This window comes from Colius striatus, chromosome 5, assembly GCF_028858725.1.
Source record: "Colius striatus isolate bColStr4 chromosome 5, bColStr4.1.hap1, whole genome shotgun sequence".
NCBI lineage: Eukaryota > Metazoa > Chordata > Aves > Coliiformes > Coliidae > Colius > Colius striatus.
The window spans coordinates 28667333-28692710 of NC_084763.1; the positions used below are offsets into that span (position 1 = coordinate 28667333).

The 25378-nt window shown below is 40.2% G+C and overlaps 1 protein-coding gene across 1 annotated transcript in view; it reads left to right on the forward strand.

Moving 5' to 3' along the window:
* The first annotated feature begins 514 nt into the window (after positions 1–514).
* AGMO (alkylglycerol monooxygenase) overlaps positions 515–25378 on the forward strand; it is a 192557-nt gene continuing 167693 nt past the window's right edge. Inside the window, exons 1-3 of the mRNA XM_061997405.1 lie at positions 515–643; positions 8627–8757; positions 20235–20386. Coding sequence (XP_061853389.1) covers positions 515–643; positions 8627–8757; positions 20235–20386 — 412 coding nt within the window. The remainder of the gene's footprint in view (positions 644–8626; positions 8758–20234; positions 20387–25378) is intronic.

The window sequence follows — 25378 nt, forward strand, 5'->3', positions numbered from 1 at the left end:
ACTCAGCCTGTTTCTCAAAATCCATTAACATTTTCATGTTATAAAATTCTGCTTTTCTTACAGAAGCCAAAGCCTGAACAATATATTTCCTTTGTGGAAGCCTAGAAATGAAAAAGGGTAGCTTGTTCTCTGCTATTCAGAGACTTGTGAGGGTGCAAGGGAGCTGGGACACGTATAGGACAGGTGTGTGAGTTCTTTCTCCTTGACTCATAGAAGCAGGCCATGCATGGGACGGGACGGTACAGGAAAGAAAAGCAAACCCAAAGCCAGTGAAAAATCCCACAGCTGCAAAGAAGCACGATATAAAGTGAAAGAAGAAATTCGAGGCTTCTCTCAAAGCAGCCTTGAACCCCCAGAGCGCGCAAGACCAGTGGCCGACATAAAAGCTCCAGGGCCGCGGCGTGTACGCTGACGGCGGGTGGGGGCAGGCAGCGGCAGAGGCAGGGTCAGCGGCAGGGGCAGCGGCAGGGGCAGGCTGGCCCCACCGTGAGGGCAGCTGTAGCGCAGCGGAGCGATGTGTGGCCAGGCGGGCAGCCCGCGACCCACTGCGCCGGGCCAGCAGCTCCGCGCTCTCTTCTACGTGCTGCCGCCCGGCGAGAGCTCTTTCCGCACGGTGGAGGAAGTGCCCGACTACGTGGAGAAGGTGAGTCCTGCCCTCCGCTCCCCCGGCAGCGTTGCGGACCCTCTCCTCAGCTCCCGCCTGCGTTTTATGAAAAGCCACAAGCGGCCCGACGTCCGGAAAGGGCATCTAAATTAAGATGAAATACCTCATTTTTCTCTGGCTGTGTTCATTCCCCTCGTTCATCCCGGGCTGTTTGCAAGCTGCCTGTGAATCTGTGCACTCTGTTTTAAATGAAGGCGTGAATGCATTCTCCCGAGGAGAACAGGAGCTAAACAACAACCAGGAGCTAAAGTTTTCACAGGAGCACAAGTATCTGAGGGTTGATGCTAGCTAGCATGGTCCAGATTGTCAGTGCTGCTGAGTGTAGTGACAGCAAACTGAACTGAGTAAACCAGAAAACATGTTACTGTGTTTGGTTCTTAAGCAAAAGTCAGGCCTCTGTGCCCTGAAGGCAAGTGTTACAAGCTTAGTCAAAGAAAGAAAAATAACGATTTATATGATATAAAATAAAATTGTTTAAGAGAGTTGAGAAAAAATATTTGTTTTGGGACAGTGCTGTCTCCTAAAGCTCCAGGGCAGGAGTACAGAGGTCGGGATGAGTATTCCCTTGTCAGCAGACAGCAGCACACCCCTCCCTCCCGTCCTGCTGTGCTGGCTAAGCTACTTCCATGAAGGTACCTTTGCTCCCTTCTGGCCTACCTATCACACATGTCTTGGAGCCCAGCTCCTGCTGAACCTGGAACTGATGTGAGCTTCTCATGGAGACAGCAGATAAACACAATTTTGACCTTGTCAAGTAAATTCAGTCCAGCTTCTGGGAAGATCCACACCAAGGTCCTGGTAGGTCTGATGAGCCTGTGTGCCAGGTAAACCTTGGACTGCAGTGCAGCACCTGCTAGTGGGATGCAGTGGTGTTGTCGTGGATTACGCAAAGCAGTGAAGCACTGTCAGCAGCTTTCTGGGAACTGTAGTTATGCAGCAGCCACTCACTGGTTATCAGCCAACATTGCCTTTATAGTTAGGGTAAGCAGACAGCTACTGTAAACCCAGCCTGTGTGTGCTGTGTCTGGTCAATGGACTTCTGTCCTCAGAGGCATTTTACAACTAAGCGATAGCATCATGATTGAGGAAGACTGTCTAGAGTTTGACAGTTTTGCCTAGTCAGCTGATCTCCCCCTCTCCCTTTCTCTACTATCTATCTCAATCAGTTGTACGGTTCCTACATTTACAAATATGTATCATTGTACTTTCTTGACAGCTGCATTCCTTAACATCCCTGGGTTTTCCTCTCCCATGCAGACCTGTGTAATATTAATCTCAGAGCTTCACTGGTATTTCTTTCACTGGGCACTAAAAGTTTACAGAAAGATTCTAAATACTTCTTTGCATAGTAAAGATACCTGCAGGCTTCTACTGTTGTAGACCACCATTGTTATAAGTTCTTACAGGAATATATACATCACAAAAAGAGACACTAGAAAATATTTCCCTTTATGATTTTTTCTATAATTGCTATCTTGAGTTAGTTGTACAAGAATCCCCCTGCCTAGTGAATTTGTTGCTGGAACAGATCTTTTGATACTTGGCTAGGTGAGTATGTAAAACTGTCTTAACTCTATGGCTTTGGTCTGTACTTAGGCAGACCACACTTCTGGCCACATATTTGTGGGCAGAAAGTAACTATCTGCAGTCTCTCTCCAACTGTGTGTCACTGTTGTTTATTTGACCTGCTAGTCTGGCAGCTTCTCTTGGACCGTTTCAGGAACAATTTCAAGAGAAGCAAATTCATTGGATTCAGCAGGGCTAGATTTAATAGTGACTGATGAACCATTGTCTGAGCTGAACCCAACACAAAAGAGTAGAGCTGGTAATAAATGAAGACTTCAGCTCAAATAATTCACTCTAAAAGACAGTAATGATGGTGCAGATGTGAAACAAACTACTGATTACATTAGTGTCTCCTTAACAGTTTTTGTTTTGTTTTGTTTTCTGAGATTTAGATCTTAGCTATAGTGTATGAAATGGATGAGAGTATTTCTGGTACATCAGATCATATAGCTACAGCTGTGAGGATATGCACCTTTCAACATTAGGGAGATGACAGAACCTCCAGTACACTCAAATAGTAAGGTTTTTAGTAATCTACAAAACTGAGCACTTTGATTTACAAACGTGTTGATTTGGCCCAGTTAGCACAGAAGCACCATGACAGTCTCTCACTCTGTGCCCCCCATTCATCCCCACCTTTGTTAGGATTTCAGAGTCCCCAGCGAGATGGGACGAAAAAGATATGTCAGGTTGTTGTGGATTGAGACAGGAGCAGAGAGGGCTTGCTGTCAATTACAGTTCCAGGCAAAACAAACTCAAGTACTCGACTTAGAGAAGAAAGTAGGAAAGTTTATTCTACTACCTACAAGAAGCAGAACAGAATAAAAGCAAAAAGGGAGTAGGATGATTGAGAAAATTACAACCAGCACTTTAAGATCTCCCTCCCCTATCCGTTCTTTCTTCCTGGGCCCAGCTCACTGCTCCTGATATCTCTACCTCCTCCCACCTCAATGTTTCGGAGGGGCATGGAATGGGGGATGTGGTCAGTCTCTCACAGATGGGCTCTGCCGCTTCACTCTTCTCAGATGAGGACGACTCCTGGCATTCTTCCCTGCTCTGTTACACGGTCCCTCCCCCGGGACACAGTCCTTAATGAACTTCTCTGGTGTGGGTTGCTCCCAGCATCTGCGGCTTCTGCCGATACAGGGTCCCTCACACGGGGCACAGTCCTTGGTGAATATCTCTAGCATGGGTTCTTCTCTACAGTTGCAGTTTCTGCAGTTACAGGGTCCCTCCCTTGGGACAAGGCCTCTTCTGGGCATAAGATTAATGAGCTGCTTTGTCATGGGTTCCTCCCCAGAGTTACAGCTTCTGTAAATATTGAGACCCTTCCACGGGACATGGCCTCCTCCAGCCAGAGTCATTGCCTTTAACGAAGTGAGTCACTGCCCCTGGAATGGGGTCTTCTTTAGCAAAATGAGTCACTGTCCCTGATACGGGGCCATTATTAAAACGAGTCTCTGCTCTTGATGCGGGGTCTACAGCAAAACTAGTCTCTGCCTTTGATGTGGCGTCTTTAACAAAATGCAAACAAATCTCAGCTTCACCAGTCCTCTCCATAGAATGCAGGGGAGTCTCTGATCCAGCACAACTCCTCTCCTCTCCTCTCCTCTCCTCTCCTCTCCTCTCCTCTCCTCTCCTCTCCTCTCCTCTCCTCTCCTCTCCTCTCCTCTCCTCTCCTCTCCTCTCTCAAGGCGTCTAACTGGCTTAACCCCAGAAGTGAGTCTGGCTCAGAGCTGGGGAGAGTTTCAAGCAACTTCTTACAGGAGCCATCTTTATAGCCCCTTCCTCACTACCAGAAACCATGACAACAAAATACATGCACTCTATAGGAATAGCTCCTTTGAGCTGGAGTCTGCTGTGCTGACTAGGCAGGAGTGGGTGAAGCAACTCTGATTTTGAAAACAGAATAACTTATCTTAATTTATGTGGTGTACTTTCTGTCTGGGTAATATTACTTCCATTGTCAGAGGCAGGACAGCTCCCAGTCTGTATACTCTGTGTGTTGGCAGAGCTGTATGTGAAATACCCAAGTCCTGATTAAATCATGAGTTACCAATGACTAGTAGCAAAGCTAGTGCTCAGGGAGAAGTCACCTTTCCAATAATCTCCAGAATTCAGGGATAAGATATCCAAATCTTGGATCATAATCATAGACTTCGTTTTTATGTGAGCTTTTGTCATGTAAAATTTGAATGCCTTGATTTTTCCCCCCTTATTTCTAGAAAGAGAAGAGATAAGTGTAAGTCAATTTTTTTTCTCCAGGGCAGAACATCCTGATTCTTATAATGTATATTTACACTTACTCTGTCCTTTGACAAGCATCATCTTTGCTATAGATACACACATATGCTGTGATTTGTTTTTTTGATTTATTTTGATTTATTTTGATTTATAATTTACAGATCTGAAGCTGGAGTGCTGTTTTTTGCTTGCTAAATATAGTTTTCATGAGTAACAACTTTGCTTTGCTCCTTGATATGTTATTGAACAGGCTGCCCAGAGGGGTTGTGGAGTCTCTTTCTCTGGAGGCATTAAAAACCCACCTGGACGAGTTCCTGTGTGACCTACTGTAGGTCGCCTGCTCTGGCAGGGGAGTTAGACTAGATGATCTCTCAAGGTCCCTTCCAACTCTTAAGAGTCTGTGTGATTCTGTGATTCTCTGAAGTTATCACTTGTGCTCAGTAGAATCTTTCACAAGTCAGATTCAGGAAGACATCACAGTTCCTTTTGCTGATAGCCCCAAAATGAAAGCTTTAAATTTAATAATCACTGTTTTTCTATTTAATCTCTACTTTTGAGAAAGATTAAGTTCACATTTACACTCAATTTACAGTTTAGCCTTTACTTCTAAATAATGAAGCACAGAGCCTTCGTATTTAGTTTTATATGAAAGTTGAGATTCTTAAGGACCCATGACTTTAAGAAAACATAAACTGTTTCAAGACTTGCAATGAAACCATGAATTTATGCTAGATTTCAACTTAGAATATTACTTTGTGCAACTGTATAAAGCAGAAACTGATTTTACATAATCTGTTGCATTCTGTAAAAGTTGATTACTTGTAAAGGGAATCCCTCTTACTCAGTGCTCATAGTAAGGCTTTCCAGTTATGTATCAGTTATTCAAGTAAACCACAAGCTAATGCAAATACCCATGAAGTATTTTTGGTGATGAGTGTGGAGAAAGAAACTGGAAACTGAGAGAGATTAAAACATTCATAGAGAGGAGCCTCATGAGGTTCAACAAGGACAAGTGCAGAGTCCTGCATCTGGGAGGGAACAACCCCATGCACCAGGACAGGCTGGGCGTTGACCTGCTGGAGGGCAGTTCCAGGAGAGAGACCTGGGAGTTCTGATTGACAATATACTAAACCTGAGCCAGCAATGTGCCCTCATGACCAAGAATGCCAATGGCATCTTGGGATGCATTAAGAAGAATGTGTACAGCAGGTCAAGGGAGGTTCTTCTCCCCCTCTGCTCTGCCCTGGTGAGGCCTCATCTGGAGTCCTGTGTCCAGTTCTGGGCTCCACAGCTCCAGAGGGACAGGGAAGTGCTGGAGAGAGTCCAGTGCAGGGACACCAAGATGTTCAGGGGACTCAAACATCTTTCATACAAGGAAAGGCTGTGGGAACTGGGACTGTTTAGTCTAGAGAAGAGGAGACTGAGGGGGGAAACTCAGTAATATTTACAAATATCTGAATGGTGGATATCAGGAGGCTGGAACATCCCTTTTTCCTATTGTATCTAGCAACAGGACAAGGGGTCATGGGATGAAGCTGGAACACAAAAAGTTCAATTTAAACATAAGAAAAAACTATTTCACTGTGAGGGTGAGGGAGCCCTGGAACAGGCTGCCCAGGGAGGGTGTGGAGTCTCCTTCCTTGGAGGTCTTCAAGATCTGCCTGGACATGTTCCTATATGACCTGATGTAGGCTGACCTGCTTCTGCAGGGGCGTTGGACTAGATGATCTCTAAAGGTCCCTTCCAACCCCTACCATTCTGTGATTCTGTGATCCTTTTTCTGTCTTAGATCTCATCCTTCGACTGCAGGCTGTTTGGGACAAGGAGTGCCTTTTCATTCTGTGTGTATGGCATCTAACACAGTATGATCCTGTTCCATGACAATAGCTGTTAGGTGTTATAGTTACATAAATAATACATACTAGTGTTGACATAGTTGATGCCTTTGATCTGTTTTGTACAAAGCTTAATGTGGGTATGTGTGAGAGAGGTAGTAATTTCTTAGATACTAAGAAGTATGCCATAAATCTTTCGTTTTGCAAGCTTCTTGATAGACAGAAGGTTAAGGCTGTCTGAATATTTCTCTTTCCTCTTTGCCATGCCGCTCCCTATTTGTGAGTCAAAAAGTGCTGTCAAATGCTTGGCTGTTTCACGGCTTCACAGTGCGAAGAAAGTATTTAATGAAGTAAATCAGAAAGAAGTTATATTAGTGGATATTAGTATAAAGTTAAGTATTTTAGCCATTTCAGAGGTTGCTGGGAAAAGGGAACCACCACACAGAATAAAGGCATTGTATGTTTCCTATTCCACTATTTTCATTTCATGAATAAAGCACCCCAGTTTTTCTGTCCTGAGGCCATTCAGTTTACTGTGCAGCTTCTGCTATTCTGTAACTTCAGCCTGCTTGTAGCCTATGCTAGATCTGGCTCCTGATATTCTGGTCAAGTGTTTCTTAGTTGTTCTTAATAAGACCTTTTTTATTTCTACTGGAATGTACAGCTGTGGTCATCAGCCTTTGGTGAATTAGGAATCTGTTTTTATATCAATTAAGAAAAGTACATTGAAAGTCTTGTCTGCTTAGAAATGAAGCAGCTCTAGCAAAACAATGAGTATCTGTGTTTTCCTAGAATGTTTCAGCGATTTCAAATGGAAGGTTGTGGGCTTTGCTTTTTATTTCTTTACTTATCTATTATTTATTTCAATTATCCAAAGATTTACCATATTGGTTTTCTTGAGTGCTATTTAGGCTTTTTTCTTAGGTCTTGCCCTTTCTTTCAGACTTTTTGTATCATCATTTAATACATACACCAAACAGACTTTTAGATACCTAAAATACCATTGAAGAGCAAGCTAGGCGTTGAAATTAGCATGCCATGTTGATATTAATCTCTGTTCATCTGTTATTGTAACCTAACCACTGCTGAAGTTTAGGAACTTTCACATTTCCTAGACACTATAAATCTCTTGCATGGTTTGAATCATCCAATTCTTCTTTGACTGAGCAATCTTGTCTATATCTATCTTAGTCTCTTTAGTGTCCCAGCCTGGTAGGAATTCGTGGATCATATCTCACTTGGCAACAAAAAAGAGCACCTTCTAAAATGCAATGGCATTTGCAGAGGTGACATGCTTCTTCCATTAAAAGGCTGTTTAGGCAGGAGCAGCCTCTCTTCTATAGCAATGCAGTTTGGAGGGTTTCAGTTTGTGAACCTATGTGTTTGTAGGTCACTTGAATTGGGCAGCAGCAGAAGGCTAATACAGCAAGTTTGGCAATGTGATGCTTCCCATAATAGTGCAGAAAGGCTTAGTGGTTTCACGTCTCTCTTGCCCTGCAAAACATGGTGGAAATAATCACAGCTATACCTTTCTGCACCAGGTGCTGCTGTTGTGCATTTTCAACTTGCCTTTTCATCGGGAATGCAAGATGGGCAATATGAACTGAATCCTAGACAGAAGCAGTGTTGTCAGTGAGAAATGTTTCAGTCTTGCTCCTTGTTATACTGTTCTTAGAACATTATTTTCAAGATGAAAGAAAAAAGGGAATATTCTATCATTGCTGCATGGTCTGGAAAGAGAACTTGTATGGCCCCAAATGGAATGGGCTGCTTAGTTACTGGGTTCTTTAATGAAAATGCATGCAAAAGAGCAGTTGCTATCTGCAGCAAAAAGCATGGCAATGGAAATGCCGAGCACAAGGAAACTCACTTTACTATGTCTTTCAGATAATATTGTCGGATGCCAAATTCAGTGGCTGAATGCATTCAAAAAACACTTCCATTTCTAATAAAAAACAGATTCTGTTTTGTCTTGGGGTTAGAGGAGTCCACAAACATTGCTGCTCTGACTGATTTACTTGAATATGAAAAATATTTGTTTGGAAAGACTTTTGTGTTTTGCTTGATGCCATTTAACAATTTATGTGCAGAAGATACAAAAGAAAATGACATGGGAGGTTAGTGCACTGGATTTATTCTAGTGTTTTTGTTTTAAATGGTTATTTTGATTCATAAGATCCATGTGGAGCTTTGTCACAGCAGTAGCTAGTAAGGTGCCAACCCACCCAAGAAGTATCTGTCTTCATAAACTCCTATTAGGAAAGGTGGGTCAAATTCTATTTAGATTGTGACTTCTTTCCTTCAAATTATTTTTCAGAGTATTCCATTCTTCATTGCTTTTATTGCGCTGGAGTTTGCTGTCAATTGGATTCAGAAGCGTAAGCTGTCAGGTCGGATCAATGATGGCATAAGTTCTCTTTCTTTAGGTATCCTATCTCGACTGCCAGAGTAAGTATCTGTGTTATATTAGCTTGGTTTTTAACCACTAAGAAGGAAGAAAGGAAAAATATATATTAAAGTTGGTACTGCTAACCATAACTGATTAAACAGGCCATCTGGATTGTGCTTTGCTAAAATGAAGTTGCATAAAGACTGTAAATGTCTTTATAATCTGTAAGGCTAAATATGATACTTGCAGAATATTTTCCAACTCCAGTTGTATTCATGTGTATTTGATCTTGGCTGTCACCTTTTACTGATTCTGGGGCTTCAGCTAGCTTGGCCATATTTTATTTAGACTGACTATTCAGACATGCTCAAAAGGTGAACATGATTTTTGAGGAAAAATGTTTAATTTCTCCTTATATATTTGAAGATGTAATAAACTGAATATTTATCAGTACATTGGACTCGTGTACCAACACACAACCCTGTAAAGGCTTAGTCTAGTCTGTGTGCAGCTAATATTGAAATAGTTCAAAAGTCACTTCTTCAACTTAACCCACATTTTCTAGACAGTCACACACTTCACAGGTTTACCATGCTAAGTACTTTTTTTTTTCCATCTGAAGTATTCAGGATTCATTAAATTAAAAAAGGGGACTGAGATGCATGCACAGTAGGTTTGTGTGGTTTTGTGAGGCCTTTAGGCTGTATTTTAATACTAAAATGCTCCATTTTAATACTAAAATGCTTCAAATGCACTTACTCCTGGAAGAAATGCTTGCTAAGAAAACTAGTGTTGTGTGTGTGGAACACAGCTTTGCAAGGTGCTGAGTACTTTTATTATTTTGGCAGTCAGTACTTTGCTGGAGAATATGGTGTGTGGGCTCTGCAGCTTTCTTTTAGGTAAGAATTATTTTACAATGTTGTTTCAACTGAGTGAACCAAATAATCCTCAAAGACACAAACTTCATAGGATCAGGCAAATCTGTGAGATTGGTACACTCATTCATTGCTGCATCAGCACAAGAAGCCTTTTCCAAGTCGCTTGTGTGGCTCTAGTGACTGGAAATAAAAGACTTCTCAGCAGTTCTTTCCAAAAGGTGTTCTGTAAAGTTTTTAACTTTCTGGCTGAATATGAAAGAAGCCGGCAAAATACAGACTTCTGAAATTATTTAATCACATATTAATGTCCCACTTCTGATATTGAGTGCTAAGTGGAACACTTCTTTTGTAAGAGAAGTTGTGAATAGCAAACTGGCTAAAAGGTCTTGAACTGAAAAAATAGAACTGTTTACCCTTCTGTCTTCTGCAAAAGAACTGGGTCAGAAAAAAAAAAGGAGGGGAAGAAAAAAGTGCACATGCAAAATTTGTTGCTAAGACTTCCACTTCAGTCTTTCAGGCAAAAAAAAAAAAGGTAGGGAAAGCTGACAGAAACTGCTAAAACAATATTTCGGCAGAACCCACAGTATCAGGGGAAATAGTAGTGCAAATCATTAACAGCTGAAGGTTAGATTAACACACCATTGATTGTATCCTCTCCCAGGGACTAATTTTCATTTTCTCAACTAGCAGCACTGGTTTCCCACTTCCTTAAAAAGGCTGTGGTTGAATCTAAAATGGTGGGCTTCAGTCTGTTAGTTAAAATGAAGCTTCAGATGCATCATTACAAAGAGCTCTTTACATTTAATGAAAAAATTAGGAGTTACAGACCGTAATCAGCCTCTAAGTATGTTTTTTCCATTTCTCAGTCTGTACAACAGAAGTACTGCATATCTTGAGGGAAAACAATATTTATTCAGTATTTCTTCATTGTTGCAGAAAATGCAAATCATAGATTGTTGATATTTGCATGCCAAATATTAAAAATGTAGGTGTAAGCAGAAAAGTCTAATTGGACAGGGCAGTGTGTTTTGGTTTTAGGCTTATTAGACTCAACAGTGTGTAGTTAGTTGAATTACTCTGTGTGTACACATAGTCTATTGCAAAATAGCCCATACATTTCTTCAATATATTTTTCTCTGCCGTAATGCATACTATGCATTCCTCTGTGTCTCTGAATACTAAATGCTATATGCATTGAAAAGTAATTTGAGGGGAAGGGAGAAATGAATTACTAAGCTTACTTCCAGCATACTAAATGTTGTTGAGAACAAATTTCTGAGAACTTTTATTCTAAATGAATAAATAACTTGCTTTTCTAACAAACCATTGCTAGGAGACTTGCAATGCTGCTTTAAAAATATGCTCCCAAGAGGAAGTTTTTTGGGAGGTATAAATATCCACTAAACAAATATGTGCATTATTTCATATTGGCCCATTTCTTCTTCTAAAGCAGCAGAACATAAATCAAAAAGTGTTTGTGGGATAACTGTGATAGGTACATTTTCAAATGAGTTGGGAAAGTGTAGTGGTTTTGCCTGGGCCAGGTTTTTTGGTAGCAGGGGGGCTACAGGGATGGTTTCTTTAAACAAAAAGAGTTGCCAGAAGTTTCCCTGGTAGCTGGCAGGGTTAGGGCCAGTCAGTTTTAAGCTGGGCCCTGCACCTGACCCAGGCCTGGCCAATTAGTGATGGAGGTAATGACTCTGTGAACAACATGTTTGAGAAGGAGAAGAAGTTGTTGCACAGTTGCAAAACTGCAGCAGCAACAGGGAGTGAGAATGAAAACATCTCTGCAGACACTCCAGGTCAGTGGAGAAGGAGGGGGAGGAGGGTGTTTAGGCACTGAAAAGGCTCTCCTCTGGTACGTGGTGAGGACCATGGTGAAGCAGGTTTTCCCCCTCCAGTCCACGGAGGCAACGGGGAAGCAGAGACCAACTGGCAGCCTGTGGAGGACCCCATGCTGAAGTGGGTGGATGTCTGAAAGGAGGTTGTGACTCTGTAAGTTCATCCTGGAGCAAGTTCCTGGCAGGACCTGGGAGTCCATGGGGGAGGTGCCCATGCTGGAGCAGGTTTGTTGTCAGGACTTGTGATCCTGTGAGGGACTCAGGCTGGAGCAGTCTGTCCCTGAAGGACTGTTCTCCCTGTGGGTGACCCACGTTGGGGCAGTGTGTGAGGAGCTGCCCCCATGGGAGGCCCCATGCTGGAGCAGTTTGTGAGGAGCTGCAGCCCATAGGAAGGACCCATGCTGGAGAAGTTCATGAGGGACTGTGTCCCGTGGGGAGGGACCCCACAGTGTAGCAGTGGGAAGTGTGAGGAGGCTTCTCCCTGAGAAGAAGCAGCGGCAAAGTCCATCTGTAATGAACTGACCACAACTCCCATCCCCCATCCCCTGCACTGCTGTGGGGGGGAAGGAAGGGGAGTCCTGGGAACAGGAGGGGTGAGGGGGGAGGTGTTTTTAAGACGGTTTTATTTCTCATCTCCCTGCTCTTATTGTTTCTTTAATAAATCAAACCTTTTTCTCCCTAAGTTGAGTCTGTTTTGCCCATGATGCTAATTGCCAAGTGATCTCTCCATCCTTATCTCAACTCACAAGCCGTTTGTTATATTTCTCTCTCTCTCCTGTCCAGTTTAGGAGGGGGAGTGATTTTATGACTGGGTGGACATCAGGCTAAACCACCACAGAAAGTCTTTGTTCTTTATGGTCATGCTCAATGGCCAGTTTTTAGTGGCAACATAGCCATATTGTATGTGAGTGTGTGTGTGTGTGTATGTATATATATCTAGCACAGAGTTTTGTCAGTCAATCTGCGATAAACTCCTCCATTTCTAAAGAGAACTTTACAGTTTTTATACATTTTTTTCCTTTAGTTTTTGAAACAGGAAACTGGATTTCTCTGAAGGGTCATTGAACATCAGAAATAAATAAGGGACTGCTTTTTTATTAGCTCGTGCTACGATATCTGTTGGCACTAGTCAAATCAAGAGTACGAATACCATTTCTGCTGTGGACCAACACATTCACTGTTTTTTACATCATCTAGATTTGAAACAATCTTTTTCCAGAAGTTAGATTGAAGAGACAATTTCATATACATCTTAGACAACCACTGCTGCCAAATGAAACATCTTTATACTTCTGATTGCTCAATCCTGCCTCTTCAACTTATCTCCTCTTTTGCCACCAGCATCAGCGTTTGTGTTGCCCTGTGGTGAAGTGGCCCAGGAAGCAGGAACAGCACACTCCAATCAATTCATACTATGGTTGTGCAAAATCTTCTGCTAGCACAAGAAATGTCATTGAAAAAAAAAAAAAAACGAGAGTTGAAAGACAAGAAATACTATTTATTTTGTAGCATTACCATTACTGAGTTATCTGCTTTAAATCATATGTAAAATTGCAGTCTGAAACCAGGAGTTTTCAATTCTTAATAGTAGCAACATGCAGAGCTGATTAGAATATACTTGGTTCATGTTGGTGCAAGCAGTTCACAACCTTGTGGACCTGGCAGCTTCCTGACAACAGAAAATATTTGCCTGCATGGATTTATCCATTTAAAGTGTGTCTTGGTTTCTGGAATTATCTACTAGATACCTTACGTATGACTATAAATAATTATAATCTCACAAATTAGTGATTGCATCTCTTAAAGTTTGATACCTGCAGTTTCTCGTAAATTGTATTTTCACATCAAGACTTTTTAGGTACATTTTTTTTTTTCTCCACATCTGCTTGACTAAGGCTTTGGACAGATGTTTATTTAGAGCATGGTCAAATGTGTTGCTTCTGATCCAGCTGCCCCCTCAGATCTGCCAACATAACTACACATTTAATTGCTCCTTAACCTGGTCCTGACAAAATGATCTGGCTAAAAGCAGAAACAAAAGCCCCCCAAGAACTATAAAAGAGGTGTTTAACCTCAGCTGCATTCACTTTGACAGAGCCAGGTCAGGGAGCAGCCATGCATGCAATTATGCTGGCAGGTCTGTGGGCTGGTAACCACCACACTAGGGGCAGTGATGAGCAGATGGGGACAAACTGGAAAGGTAATCACTTAACCTGGTTAAATGGCAAGTAAAGTTGCCATGCCATGTCATGCCCCTAAACCAGTCTAGCTTCTAGCTACTGCACTTCTGTCCTTCCCATACTTATTTACGTAGTCTTCCCATTCTCTTGAGTTGGTTCAGTTACTCACCTAATCCCTTGTGGAGTTACTTCAGTTTACTGCAAGAGTAAAGATGTGTTTACTTTAAGTGGAAAGTTAGGTAAGTGAGTGGGAGTGGGGCAGGCAGGCTCTGCTGAACCTGCAATCCTGACTGTGCCTGCAGGAGCTAGCTATGGCAATTTAAGACACTGCTTGTCAATAGATGCTTAAATTAAAAAAAAATGAACCTGAAGAGAAGAATTTGGGAAAGTACCTTGGGAGAGTCAGGATGTTTCTCAAACTAATTAACTGAAGCAAATAGCAGACCCTACCTACCATTATGTCCTATAGATTGCTCTGTTTCATACAAGCCTGTCAGGGAGCCAATTGCTGTTTTGGGTTGTGACCTCTTACACAGACATAGCTGCTTGAAGAATGCATATTTGTCTACATCCTTGGTAATATTGCATCATTGTCTTTTTCTATACAATGGGGCCAGTAAGTGGCTCAGTGATTGCCTGTTTGTCTCAGAGCCCAGCTTTGCACCTGCCATGTTTTTAGAAACAAAGACAAGCTATCAGTGTTTGTTCTCAAATATACTTGTGCTCTTCTGTGAAACTACAGACTGTGAACTGAGTTTACCCTGATTGGAGAGATGTTATTATTTGAGTTCAGTAGTCTCTATAGCTCACAAAATATACCAGTTTCTCAAACCCATTAAATGTTGTGTAGATTTTCAGTCCATATTTCCCTATTTAGGGTAACTGTATTGATTTGCAGACATTTTGAAAAAAAACTGTAAGGAATTGGTTCTGTGTAGAGTACTCTGACTGAAGCACTTCTCTGCTAAAGGATGCATCAAGCTTAAATAAAATTCCACTAGATGGAGCACAGGGGTAGCATTTTTAGAGCTGGCCAATGTCGTTTCCTGGGTCAACACCTAGAAGTAATGGAAATTGGGGAAAAATGTCTTTTAATCATTCTGTAAATCAGTGTTGCAGGTATGAAAAAAATAGACTTTAACTTATGTGTATATCAATACCAAAACAAAACTCTAATTTTAAAAGTTCTGAAGTATAACCAAAGTAGTTCAATAGAAATTATCCTTGTAAATATTTTTCCTCATTTCATCATTTGATGTGCTGTGTCTCACTGAAGTTATTTCACTTCATTTTTATAGGCCATAAGAACAGCCATCTAATACCAGTTATTTGTTCTAGATAAATTCAGAACTACTAATCAGAGTCAAATAGAATAATACTATTTTCTCTTTCCTCCTTACTACTTTTTACCTGTGACCTATGAGAATATTACAGTCTTGTTCTTAATCTAATTTAAACTGTAATTCAAGTTACAGTGGAGCAGATTCAGTGGAGCAAACAAGTAGGAGTGATCTCAAAATCAGATACTCTGTTGGGAAAAGGTACTAAAGAAGCATTTGTATTACATTTATATGGTGCTGTTATATGAATATTGAGTGTTCAGGTCTTTTGCCTTGCATAAAATGATGTTCTAGAATCTCTTGATATAGTGTGTCCAGAATTCACTGGAACAGAATTTAGTGGCTAGTGTGCTGGGTAGGTATAAGTAGGTCTAAAGAAATATAGCTTGCATTCTCATAAAGGAAGAAGAGTAAGCTACAGTGCCAGAAGCTCATGTGTACTGAGATTTTTAAACTAAGGTTTGTAACCTTTTAAAGATCACATGTAATAAAATTTACCAGAAGACCTTGCATGAACAGGGCAAAGTGTGTTGCTACTGTGCATTATATCACTAAAGGCAATGGCAGTCTTTATGAAAATATTTAAGCTGTGCAACATTGTTAATTCATTGCTTGTTTATTTATGAAACAGTAAAGGTTAACGACAAGTGACTTGAATTGTATAGATAGGACTTGGACTTAACAAAAGTCATTGTTTCACTTTTTGTTTTCCTTCCCAAACCTTTTTTTTCATGTTTAATTCCACTCACTACTGTAATTAATATTAGTGAAGTGCAACAGGAGAAGATTTGGTGAAGAAAAGGTCATGTCTGTCAGTCAAACTGGTATGCAATCCTCCACACAATACAGCTAATAGAGATACCAAACCCACTTCCGTTTTACTTCATTTTGCATTCAATAGGGTTTTTTCTCCTTGAGGAAAACTGGGAATTTGCATTATTTTGGCTAAAATGCTAGAGAAGAAAGGAATACTGAGGAAGAGGAGAGGCTTTGATTCAGCATTTGTGTCTGGTGGGACATTTTCTCAAAACGTAGGTGCTATTTCCTGTAATCAAGTGCTTTCCAGAGTCTGATAATCATTTCCCAGCTGTATCATTTTGGTGAATTATTTTTTTAGCCTTAGGTTATTTCATGACTGGTTTTGCATATTAAGAATGGGAGAGGATCGTATTCATCTTGATGATAGAAAACAGGGAATAGAACTCCCACAGCTCCCTCTCCCTTTCCCTGCACCTTGTGGAAAGTTTGGCTTTGAGCTAAAGCGTGAAAAAAGCTTTGACTGGGGTATGTCAGGCGTATTTGAGCTTGATTTGTGTCAACCCTAATAAGTCAGCTGACAAGGTAATAAAGTGGGTGTCTGTTCAAGACCTGGCACCTGTACAGGAAGTAAAAAGGGATTTCAGTTGCAGGACGTTTGCTTTGTTTTGCAAATGGACCTTTTATCAAGGCTTCTCTAACTCCACCACCTTTCTCCTCTTTACTGAAATCATGCTATCAAAATGTTTATTTCAATTGTGACTGGATACAGTTTTTCATGTGAAAAAGAAAGCTCTATGAGTCTACTTGGAAATGGAAATCCTTATGCAATCCACTCTGAAACAAAGGCTTACAGAGCATTTAATTATTCATATATCCTGCTGTTGCATACATGGTCTAAATAATTTCAGATTATTGAGGCGAAACTGCCTTTGTTTGACATTTTGAAACTTTACAGTCATGTAGTTTGGATCAAGCTAGGAAAACTGAATTTGTTTAACCCAGGAGAACTGTATTAGTAATATCTCACTATTTTTAGTGATAATATAACCTTGTGACCGGAGTATCTTAACACGATTCCCTCTGTCTGACCGCCAGGGTTTCAAGTCCATCAGAGCCCTTGAGACGCAAGCTTTTGTACTCCAGCTGTGGAGTTGTGTTCTTAGTTTAGGGGCTCCAGTATTATTCCCACTGTGACACGAGGTGATGACTGCAGTAGTGACAAGAGCCGAGGCAGTTTCCTTGGGGTCTTCACTTTCAATCGGTGGATCTTCATCCATGCTGGGAAGAAAGACAACAGTTACTACCTCTGACCCTTTTTCCTTTTGGTGACTGTCCTGGGCACTGTGGAAGTTTCCTAAAACTTTGATTCCAAGGTCTAGGACTGATTTATGAGTTAGAGGAAGCAGAACAGGACCTTTCATTATTTGAAATGGGCAACTGCCTGCTCTTCCAATTGGATTTCCTCCACCTTTTCTCTCCTTCATTGTCCTGTAGGCATCTTCACAAATAGACAGATCTTTATTTCCACATGAAAAGTTCATCTGCCAGAATTTCAAACTTGGATTTTTTTAATTAAAGGAAATGATTTCTGACCCAGTGGAAGAAGAAGGAAGTGGTTTATTAAAAGAAGTGTTATCACCTTTGAATAAAGTATGTATGAACTTTAGAAATAAGGAGATGAGAATTTTCTCTCAAAGTCAAAAGTTTCCTAAGTGTATACTTTGCATGTAATTAGAGTACTTTCAGCAGAAATATTCAAAATCAAAGAAGATAAATCTATGCAATGTATGTAATAGTTTTCTGTACAATCTGTCTCTTCTAGCATTTGTGACTCCGTGTGCATAGAATTGGACTAGATGACAAAGGTCCTGACTATCTGCTTCTGTCATATTTATGGTTAAAACCTGACATTTAAATGAGGAAAAAGTATTCTTAAATTCAGTATTTTCAAGAAGTGAAAATGGAACTTGAAGGAGAAAAAAAAGGACAGTATAAACCTTTAAAACTCCAAGTGAACTTTCAGAATCTTAAGTGAATGAAAACTCTGGACTTTCCTACCTTTCATGCTATACATTTAAAAAAAATACTTAGCTAAGCAACTCTTCTTTCTCCAGCATTGCATAGTCGTATGATGGATTGCTCTAAATTAATTACAGTAATCAGCTAGTATTATGTGCTGCAGAATTATGATTCAAGCATGCAGGAAAGAATGTACAGCAAATTACATATATATAAAAAATGTGTTGCAAGGTTAGCTCAAATTTTACACCTTGGCTACAGCCTGTGGAAAAAAAGAAAACACAAAAGGACTCAAGGGTGAAATACTGAAAACTGCTCAAAATGGAGGAAATGTACTGGTTCACATATCTTTGGATGTACTGCAAAGGCATTATATGTTAATAAAAGCAAAACAATAAAGTAAGAAAACAGTACCTAATAATAACTGATACTCTGTGTTGCGAGAGGTGTTTTAAATTTCCTGGTCATTGAAAAGATGTTAAGAAATACCCATTTCTTTGTGTTTGAATAATATCAGCTCCCTTCTGACCTGTTGTGAGAGCGATTGAGAATTTATACTGAACTTTACAGATGCTGCATGAGGTGACTTGCAAAAATCTGGTTGGACACACACAATCTTCTTAAAAATATTTATAGAACACAGCTCTTATGAAAATGAAACATGTTCCAGGTGTGTATGGTACAACTTCTGGGCATAGCTAAAGTTATTTTGAAGTGGTAGATACACCTGTCATTGGTGGTCCAGAGAAATTCTTCATCTGCCAGGTGGTGAAATTAAACTTCATGGGTTTTGTTGTGTTTTTATTTTGTCAAAGAGAAAAACGGGGATGATTTTAGTAGAGGAAGGAGTGAGTTGCAGGGATGGTGTGACAGCTGGCTGTGGAAAAGATACTGTTCTTTTCTTCCTGAGCAACAGCTCCTCGTAATGCTTCAGCTTTTTGGGATAAAATGGTGGATATGATGCTCTTCTGCTTGCAGACTAATATTGGGACCTTAGGATTTTCAACTGAATTTGTTCCTTGTAAGTAAAGAAACTAGCAGTATAGAAGCTCAAGATGTTTCCTTCTAGTCCTATTCAAAACACTGTTATGAGAAGAGGTGCTAATGCCAGATGTATAAAAGCTCTGAATAGAACTTTTTTTTTCTTCTCCGAATGGAGGAGACCAAAAAGTTCACCATTGCATGCGGGATACATCACAAGCTGAAACATCTGAATTTGCTGAGATTTCCTTGTATTTCAGTGTAGCTACCCAAAAGAAGAGGACATGGCCAGGCTGTTTACAGGGATGTTTTCCAGGGGTGTGAAACAAGACTTTAGAGGAAAAGAAGTATTGTATCCTTTTTTTAGTTTTGTTGATTCAAGTATTTTTTTGGGTCCGTGCTGTAAACTATATAAAAAACAATCTAGCTGAAAAACAAAAAAGGGGGAAAAAGAAGGCAGAGTTTGGGAAGAAGTACTATTGAGAAGTGGCACTGAGACAAGAGTGAGCAGACATGGACAGAGACCCGTGGAGACTCTTTTAACTGATTTCAATGTAAGGTAAAGTTTTAGGTGAGACTAAAGTGAAAGGAAGATGTTGGTCAATGACAGTCTTTTAACTGAGTTTTTGGAAGGCTGTTACACCTACACGTAGTTTGTTACTATCTCTATTCAGATAGTATCTTGCAGCTGTGCCCTTTGGAATCTGTTTGAAGATCCCTGATTTTGAATCCCTCAGGCTTCCTTCAAACATTAATATGATTTATAGATTATAAAATCTTACACAACTTTACATCATGGTGGTATTCTACTGATAATTCTGCCATCCTCCTGAAAATTATACCAATAGCAAAACATCTGAGAACTAGATTAGTTTTCTTCTGTGTGTAGATAAATGATGCCGATGATAGTTTTATTTCTGACTCTTAGGCCCTAAACTGAAGTGCATTTAATCTACTTGTATATAAAAAATATATTTGTGGCTTGGCTACAATTAGGGTCTTCTCCCTATTTTTTTGATTGCTGCTTTTCAGTGTCTTCCCCAGTTCAGTTCTCTCCAGTCCTAAATTTTCCATACAATGAAAATACATTACATTGCAGTACATATATTGATGTTCCATACAATGGAAGTTGTCAGGGTATTTTAATGTCGTATATTAGTGTTTGAGCATAATTGCTGATATAATTCAGTAGCTTCTGAGTTGTGAGTTAGCAGAGATGAATGACTTTCAAAGATGAGATTTGGGAAAACAGGACCAGCATGGCACCTGCAGAGCGTAGGAGCATGCCTAAAACCATGACGTGGGTGGTGAGTGGATGAGGACTGTTTTTAAAAACTTTTTGGACCTTAAGCACTGGTTTCAGTGAAGTCAGTAACAGTATTACTTGACAAAGGCTGCAGAACTTGGAAACTACTTTTGTGTGTTACAAAAAGACTCCCATCTGATAAATGTTAAAGATACAGTAAAATACATAGAAAAAGTTTTTGTGATTAAACTTCACAAAATTATTGATAAAACTTTTTGGACCTCTCTTTCAGTGTTTTATTCAGAAGTGTTGATTTAATAAGTTATATCTACATATGGAATAACTACAGACTCTTTGAACTGCCCTGGGACTCACCATGGACATGGTATTTGACACTTCTGGGAGTGGACTTTGCATACTACTGTTTTCATCGCATAAGCCATGGTAAGAGTTAACAAGTTTCTCATGTAAAAGACAAAAATGATATTATTTATTTATTAATAAAATGAAGTATTTGGTTTTGTTTCTATACTTAGTCTACTCTAAACATATAGCAGCTCTTCTTCACAAGAGTGAAGACTCACTTTTAAAGCATGAAAAACAGTTTATATATCATACTCTGTATAATAAATACGATTTTATGAAAAGAGGGAGTATAATTTTGAAAGCACTACTCTACAGTGGAAGTGAAGTATCATAGGGGAAAAAAGGCAGTGTGTAAAATTTTAGGATTAGTCTCCCTGTATGTCTATATGAAAAATACAGCACAGTATTTTTCATATAGAATACTATACTTTCATCGAAAGTACTTTTTCCATGTACAAAATCAAGATCCATAAAAAGCAAGGTGGCCAAAATAATGATAGTACATCAAGCTAATTTCATCCGTTTCTGTGTGTTTTTAAACACTCTATAATTGTTTCACTGTTAAATACATAACAATGTCTATACTTTATATATGTATGGACATAGATATACATGTATGAATAAGATATTTTAGAAATCCTGTCTGCAAGTAACACTTGATTACCTAAATGTGAACTTTGACATGTGTTTTTTTTAGAAGTAATTTTTAACTGTACTTGCTTTTGTACATGAAAGAGAAAAGAACAGTTTCAAAAGGGTTTAACTTTTATTTATTTGTGTCATTTCTGTACGTATATGTTGTGAAGATGTGCTAATATCAATCCCAATGTGTTGTTCTTATTACATAATTCTCTTCTGTAGTGACAACGTATTTTTCTCTAGCCTTTTATACACTATGTGAAAATGCAATGATGTTTTCTATTGATCCTAATTTTGGGCCTAATCCAAAGTCCGAAGCAATGAAATAAGAATCTTCTGGTTGTTTAAGAGACTGGACTGGGCTTGTCGAGGCAGAGCGCCCACAGCTTACAAAAGCTGTGGGATCAGTAATGATAGTTTATGTAGAGCACTGTCAGAAAGGGAAAATGATTTGATGCCAATAGGTCAGCGGATTGTATGGAAGTAGGTAAGAAAGGAGCCTGAGCTGCTGTGGGGACTGGGAAGGAGACTGGGAAGGAGGAAGGGTCCCTCCCAGGTGGGAATGATGTGAGAACAATACAGGGTGGGTGCAGGGGGACAACAGTGGGACAGGAGGCAAGGAAGCAGGGGGGCTGGAACAATGCAACAGGGGGAACATCGCAGCCGGGAGCTGGGAGTCCTGTGTGGGTGTACGCGAGACTGGGAATATGCTTCACAAACAATGACATTAACAGTGCTGGCAGGGCTTACAGCCTCAGGCTGAGAACTGGACCAGGGTGGGAGACTATTCCTGCATTTTAAAATAAAAATAATTGGCTTCAAGTGTTAGAAAATCACTAGCCTGGCTGTGCTTTCACTCCAGTCAGTGGTAAAATTCCGACCGGCGGCGAAGAGAGAAGAGTCAGCTATGTGCTCTCTAGAGCAATTGTGTGTAGTTCTGATCTTGCAGAAACTTTGCATTTGTCTCTTTTTCTGTGTTTTGAGGGGATTGCACACTTTGAAATGAATCTCACCAGCAGTAAAACTAGTATTAAAAATTTAAATCCGAACCAAACTGGGCTGTATGTCATGGAGTTGAGGGAACTGCATAAGAAAATACTGCTCTTGTCTTAAGAAGGTTAGTGCTGAGCTGAGCTTTTCTATAAATGTTGATTTACTCTTCTTCATATTACAGGAATGTTCTTCAGAAGTATTCTTACAGAAATATTATGCTATTCAGCAGGGAACTGATGAAACATTAGAGAAAATAACTCTAAATGGAGATTTTAGCTTAATGAACACTTTTCTCTGGTCAAGCAAAGATGAAATCTGTAGCATGGCAACACAGCTGCAAAAGTCATCTGCTTCGGACGTTGCTAAGGAAATTTAAGTGTAGGAGATGGTTTAAAAAGTAAAATGGAAACTCCTGAAAAATACCTTTGCACTTTGTGAAGCCGGGGCACTGGAACAGACTCTGGTACAAGCAGACAAAACACACCCTTACACTAGAAAGTGATAAGGCCTAGTGATTCAGCGCAAAGTTAAAAAATTAATAGCACATGTGTATCCCAGGAAATTCAAACTGTGTGGGCTTATGCATGGGGAAGTAAATAATACCACAAATTGTTTCAAACTGGAAAACTAAAATTCAGATACATTTTCCAGTTGTTTCTTAATACTTGATACAATTTTGATACAAAGAATCATTGTCATCACTTAGCTTTTCCTGTCTCCAAGCAATAATCTGATAACCCTTGGCTTTTAAATACCTTATTTCATGTTGTCCATGCAATATTGGATTGTCTATTCTGCTATTTGAATAAATTGTCTGAATCATTACAGATTTTAAAGTTTCATCTGTAGCAGAAAATCTACTATATAGTATAAATTTTCTACCCAAGTTGTTTTTTGTTTGTTTTTTTTTCCTCTTCCCTATATATGTGTAATAACTGTTATTATAAATTGAAGTTCTACAAGAGGAAGTATTTTTAGGTGTGATCTCGTTTTGCAAAGGATAGAGTTATTCTAAGTATGTGCTTGTGTTTTCCATTGTTTGCAGTAACCACTAAAAGGTTAGAAAATAAAATGTTTCACCACTTACTCCAGCATTCTTCTGGGCCTGATCTAAAAGGCATGGCAGTCAATGGGAATGCTTACTTAGCCACTGCTTTTTGTCCTGGCATTTTAACAAATTTATAAATCTAGGTAACTTTTCCCTTTGTTTTTAGTAAAAACAGCCCATGTGACTGTACCACTAGGAAAAGTAAGCTGTGAAATCACAGATTTTGGTTTGTTTTTTTTTTTTTCAGGGAAGACTATGTATGGGTTTGAGGCATTTTTTACCAAATATTTTAATCTAGCATATATGGATTGCTCCTCAAGTTTCCTCTCCAGGTGCAGAGTCCTTGCAGAGTTACTCCTGCTAGAGAGGGGGATCCAGCAGTCACAGAGCAGTGCTTAGCCCTAGACATGGTGCAGTACACCCCTTCCCATGCCCTGGGCTTGAGCATACTCCTCTTGCAGACATGTGACAATGGCAGTAAGGAATTTGGAGGCTCTATAAACTTAATTTCTTCAGCAGCCACACCTTCTAATCAGGGTAGGAAATCTAGAGACTTCCAGATTCATGTAAAAAACAAGGGAAATGCTTGTGCAGAGTCGAGATCCTGGCTGCAGGGCAGTGGAGGGGGTTTCGTGGCTTTTCTGTGGAGGGCTCTTCCAGGTCCAGGGGCACCCTCAGCCTGAGACAGGCCCTTGACAGTGGTTGTGCTCTCAACCCTATTCCCCAATGGTTTTACAGTGGGAAACTGTAAAACTCTGGTCCTCTGTGTAAGGGAGCACCTTTAAATCCAAGCTTCTTGGGAGATTGCATCCTGCAGAGCAATGTGGTTTTGTGTCAGCCAGGGGACCCTCCTCTCATTTTTCAGGCCCTGGAAGAAGCTGTCCAAGTCTGGCAGCCAGCAGGTTTAGAGAGCCTGTCTCTTTTAACACAGCTTCCAACACCTCTTCTTTTGTTCTCCTTTACTGCTGGGGAATTTCCATTGCTTCAGCGTTTCTCCCCTTAGACAACCTGGGAGAAGTGAGTTTCCTTCAGCAGGGCCAACCTCCGCAGCAGCTGCATTGTTCTGCCAGGGCTGTAGCCGCCCCTGTCAGCTGCTCACCCCCATTGTCTGCTGACGGCTTCCAACTACCCTGTGGGATACGTGACATGGTCCCTGTCAGCGAAAGGCCGAGCCAATATGAGCTGATGGTTTGAGTTACGTGCAGAGGTGCATAAAATAGACCTCAGTTGATAAGTATATCCTCAGCAAATTCCCCAGCTCCTACATAAAATTTTGAGTTAATCATGTGTCTCTCAATAATTCTGAATCTATTTATGGTAGGTGAGAAATAAGCCTTCTTCTACAGGTGCATTCTGGAGCAATAGACTTCAAACTTCTCTATATCTCGCACCCTGTAGGACTGACCTTTTGGCCAAGTCTGCTTCTGAAAGGTGAGAGGATAAAGAAACAACCCTGAAAACTCACTTCAGCCTTGTCCTTCAAAAAGCCGTGCCTTAGATCTGTGGCAAAGTGTCTCAGCTGAGGGTGCTGAGGAGGTTTTCTTTCTAAGATTTCCAGTAACCAGAGGCTTTGTGAACTTCTTATTTCCTGTTCTGTAGATATTTTTTTAAAGGATATTTCTCCTAGCTATGACTTATGTTGCTTCTGCCTCTTCTCACAGTAAATATCTTTTGTTACATTTTCACAGAGGAGTTTCTTCAGTAGCACAGCTGACTTAGAAAGTTTCTGTCTGCTCTTTCCTAAACCATGCTGCAGTTCATCACTCAGTTCTGGAAAAATTCTCCTACACAGAGACTGTGTGCATAAGATCACTGAAAAAAAAATCCATGTTAAAGAGGAGGGTGGAGTTTGGTTTCTTTCTTAAACAATTCAACTTGGATCAATTATGAGGTCATGAGGTCAGTGCAGCCATGCAGCAGGACTTGTGGTGGTCCTTCCCAGTGGTCAAGGACTAGCACAGGATCTGTGAGTTAACTGTAGACTTCAGAGAGAGCACAGAGGATTTTCTGGGTCAATAGTGCACATGCAGGTAGTTTATCCTTTTATAAGGAGCCAGAGTAGATAAATTGGAGCTGGTAGTATCTCAGTGTTCATGCCATTAAAACAATTGGAATAAGCATCAGTAAAACCCAGTCCTGTTCATTCTGCTAATAACATATTATATACATATTCTGCAATAATAATCCTAATATGTTATCATTTTGGACATCAGTGCAATGCTGTGTTCACTGTTGAGTGAGGAGATAAGTTCAGACTTGCAAGATTGCTAAAGGAAAAGACAGCAGAGCTCAAAGTCTGTTCATCCACATTTACTGCTCATTTTTGGAGGTGTATTGGAATCATATGATTGTGCTATCTTTATTTATGTGACCTATTTCTGCCTTTGAAG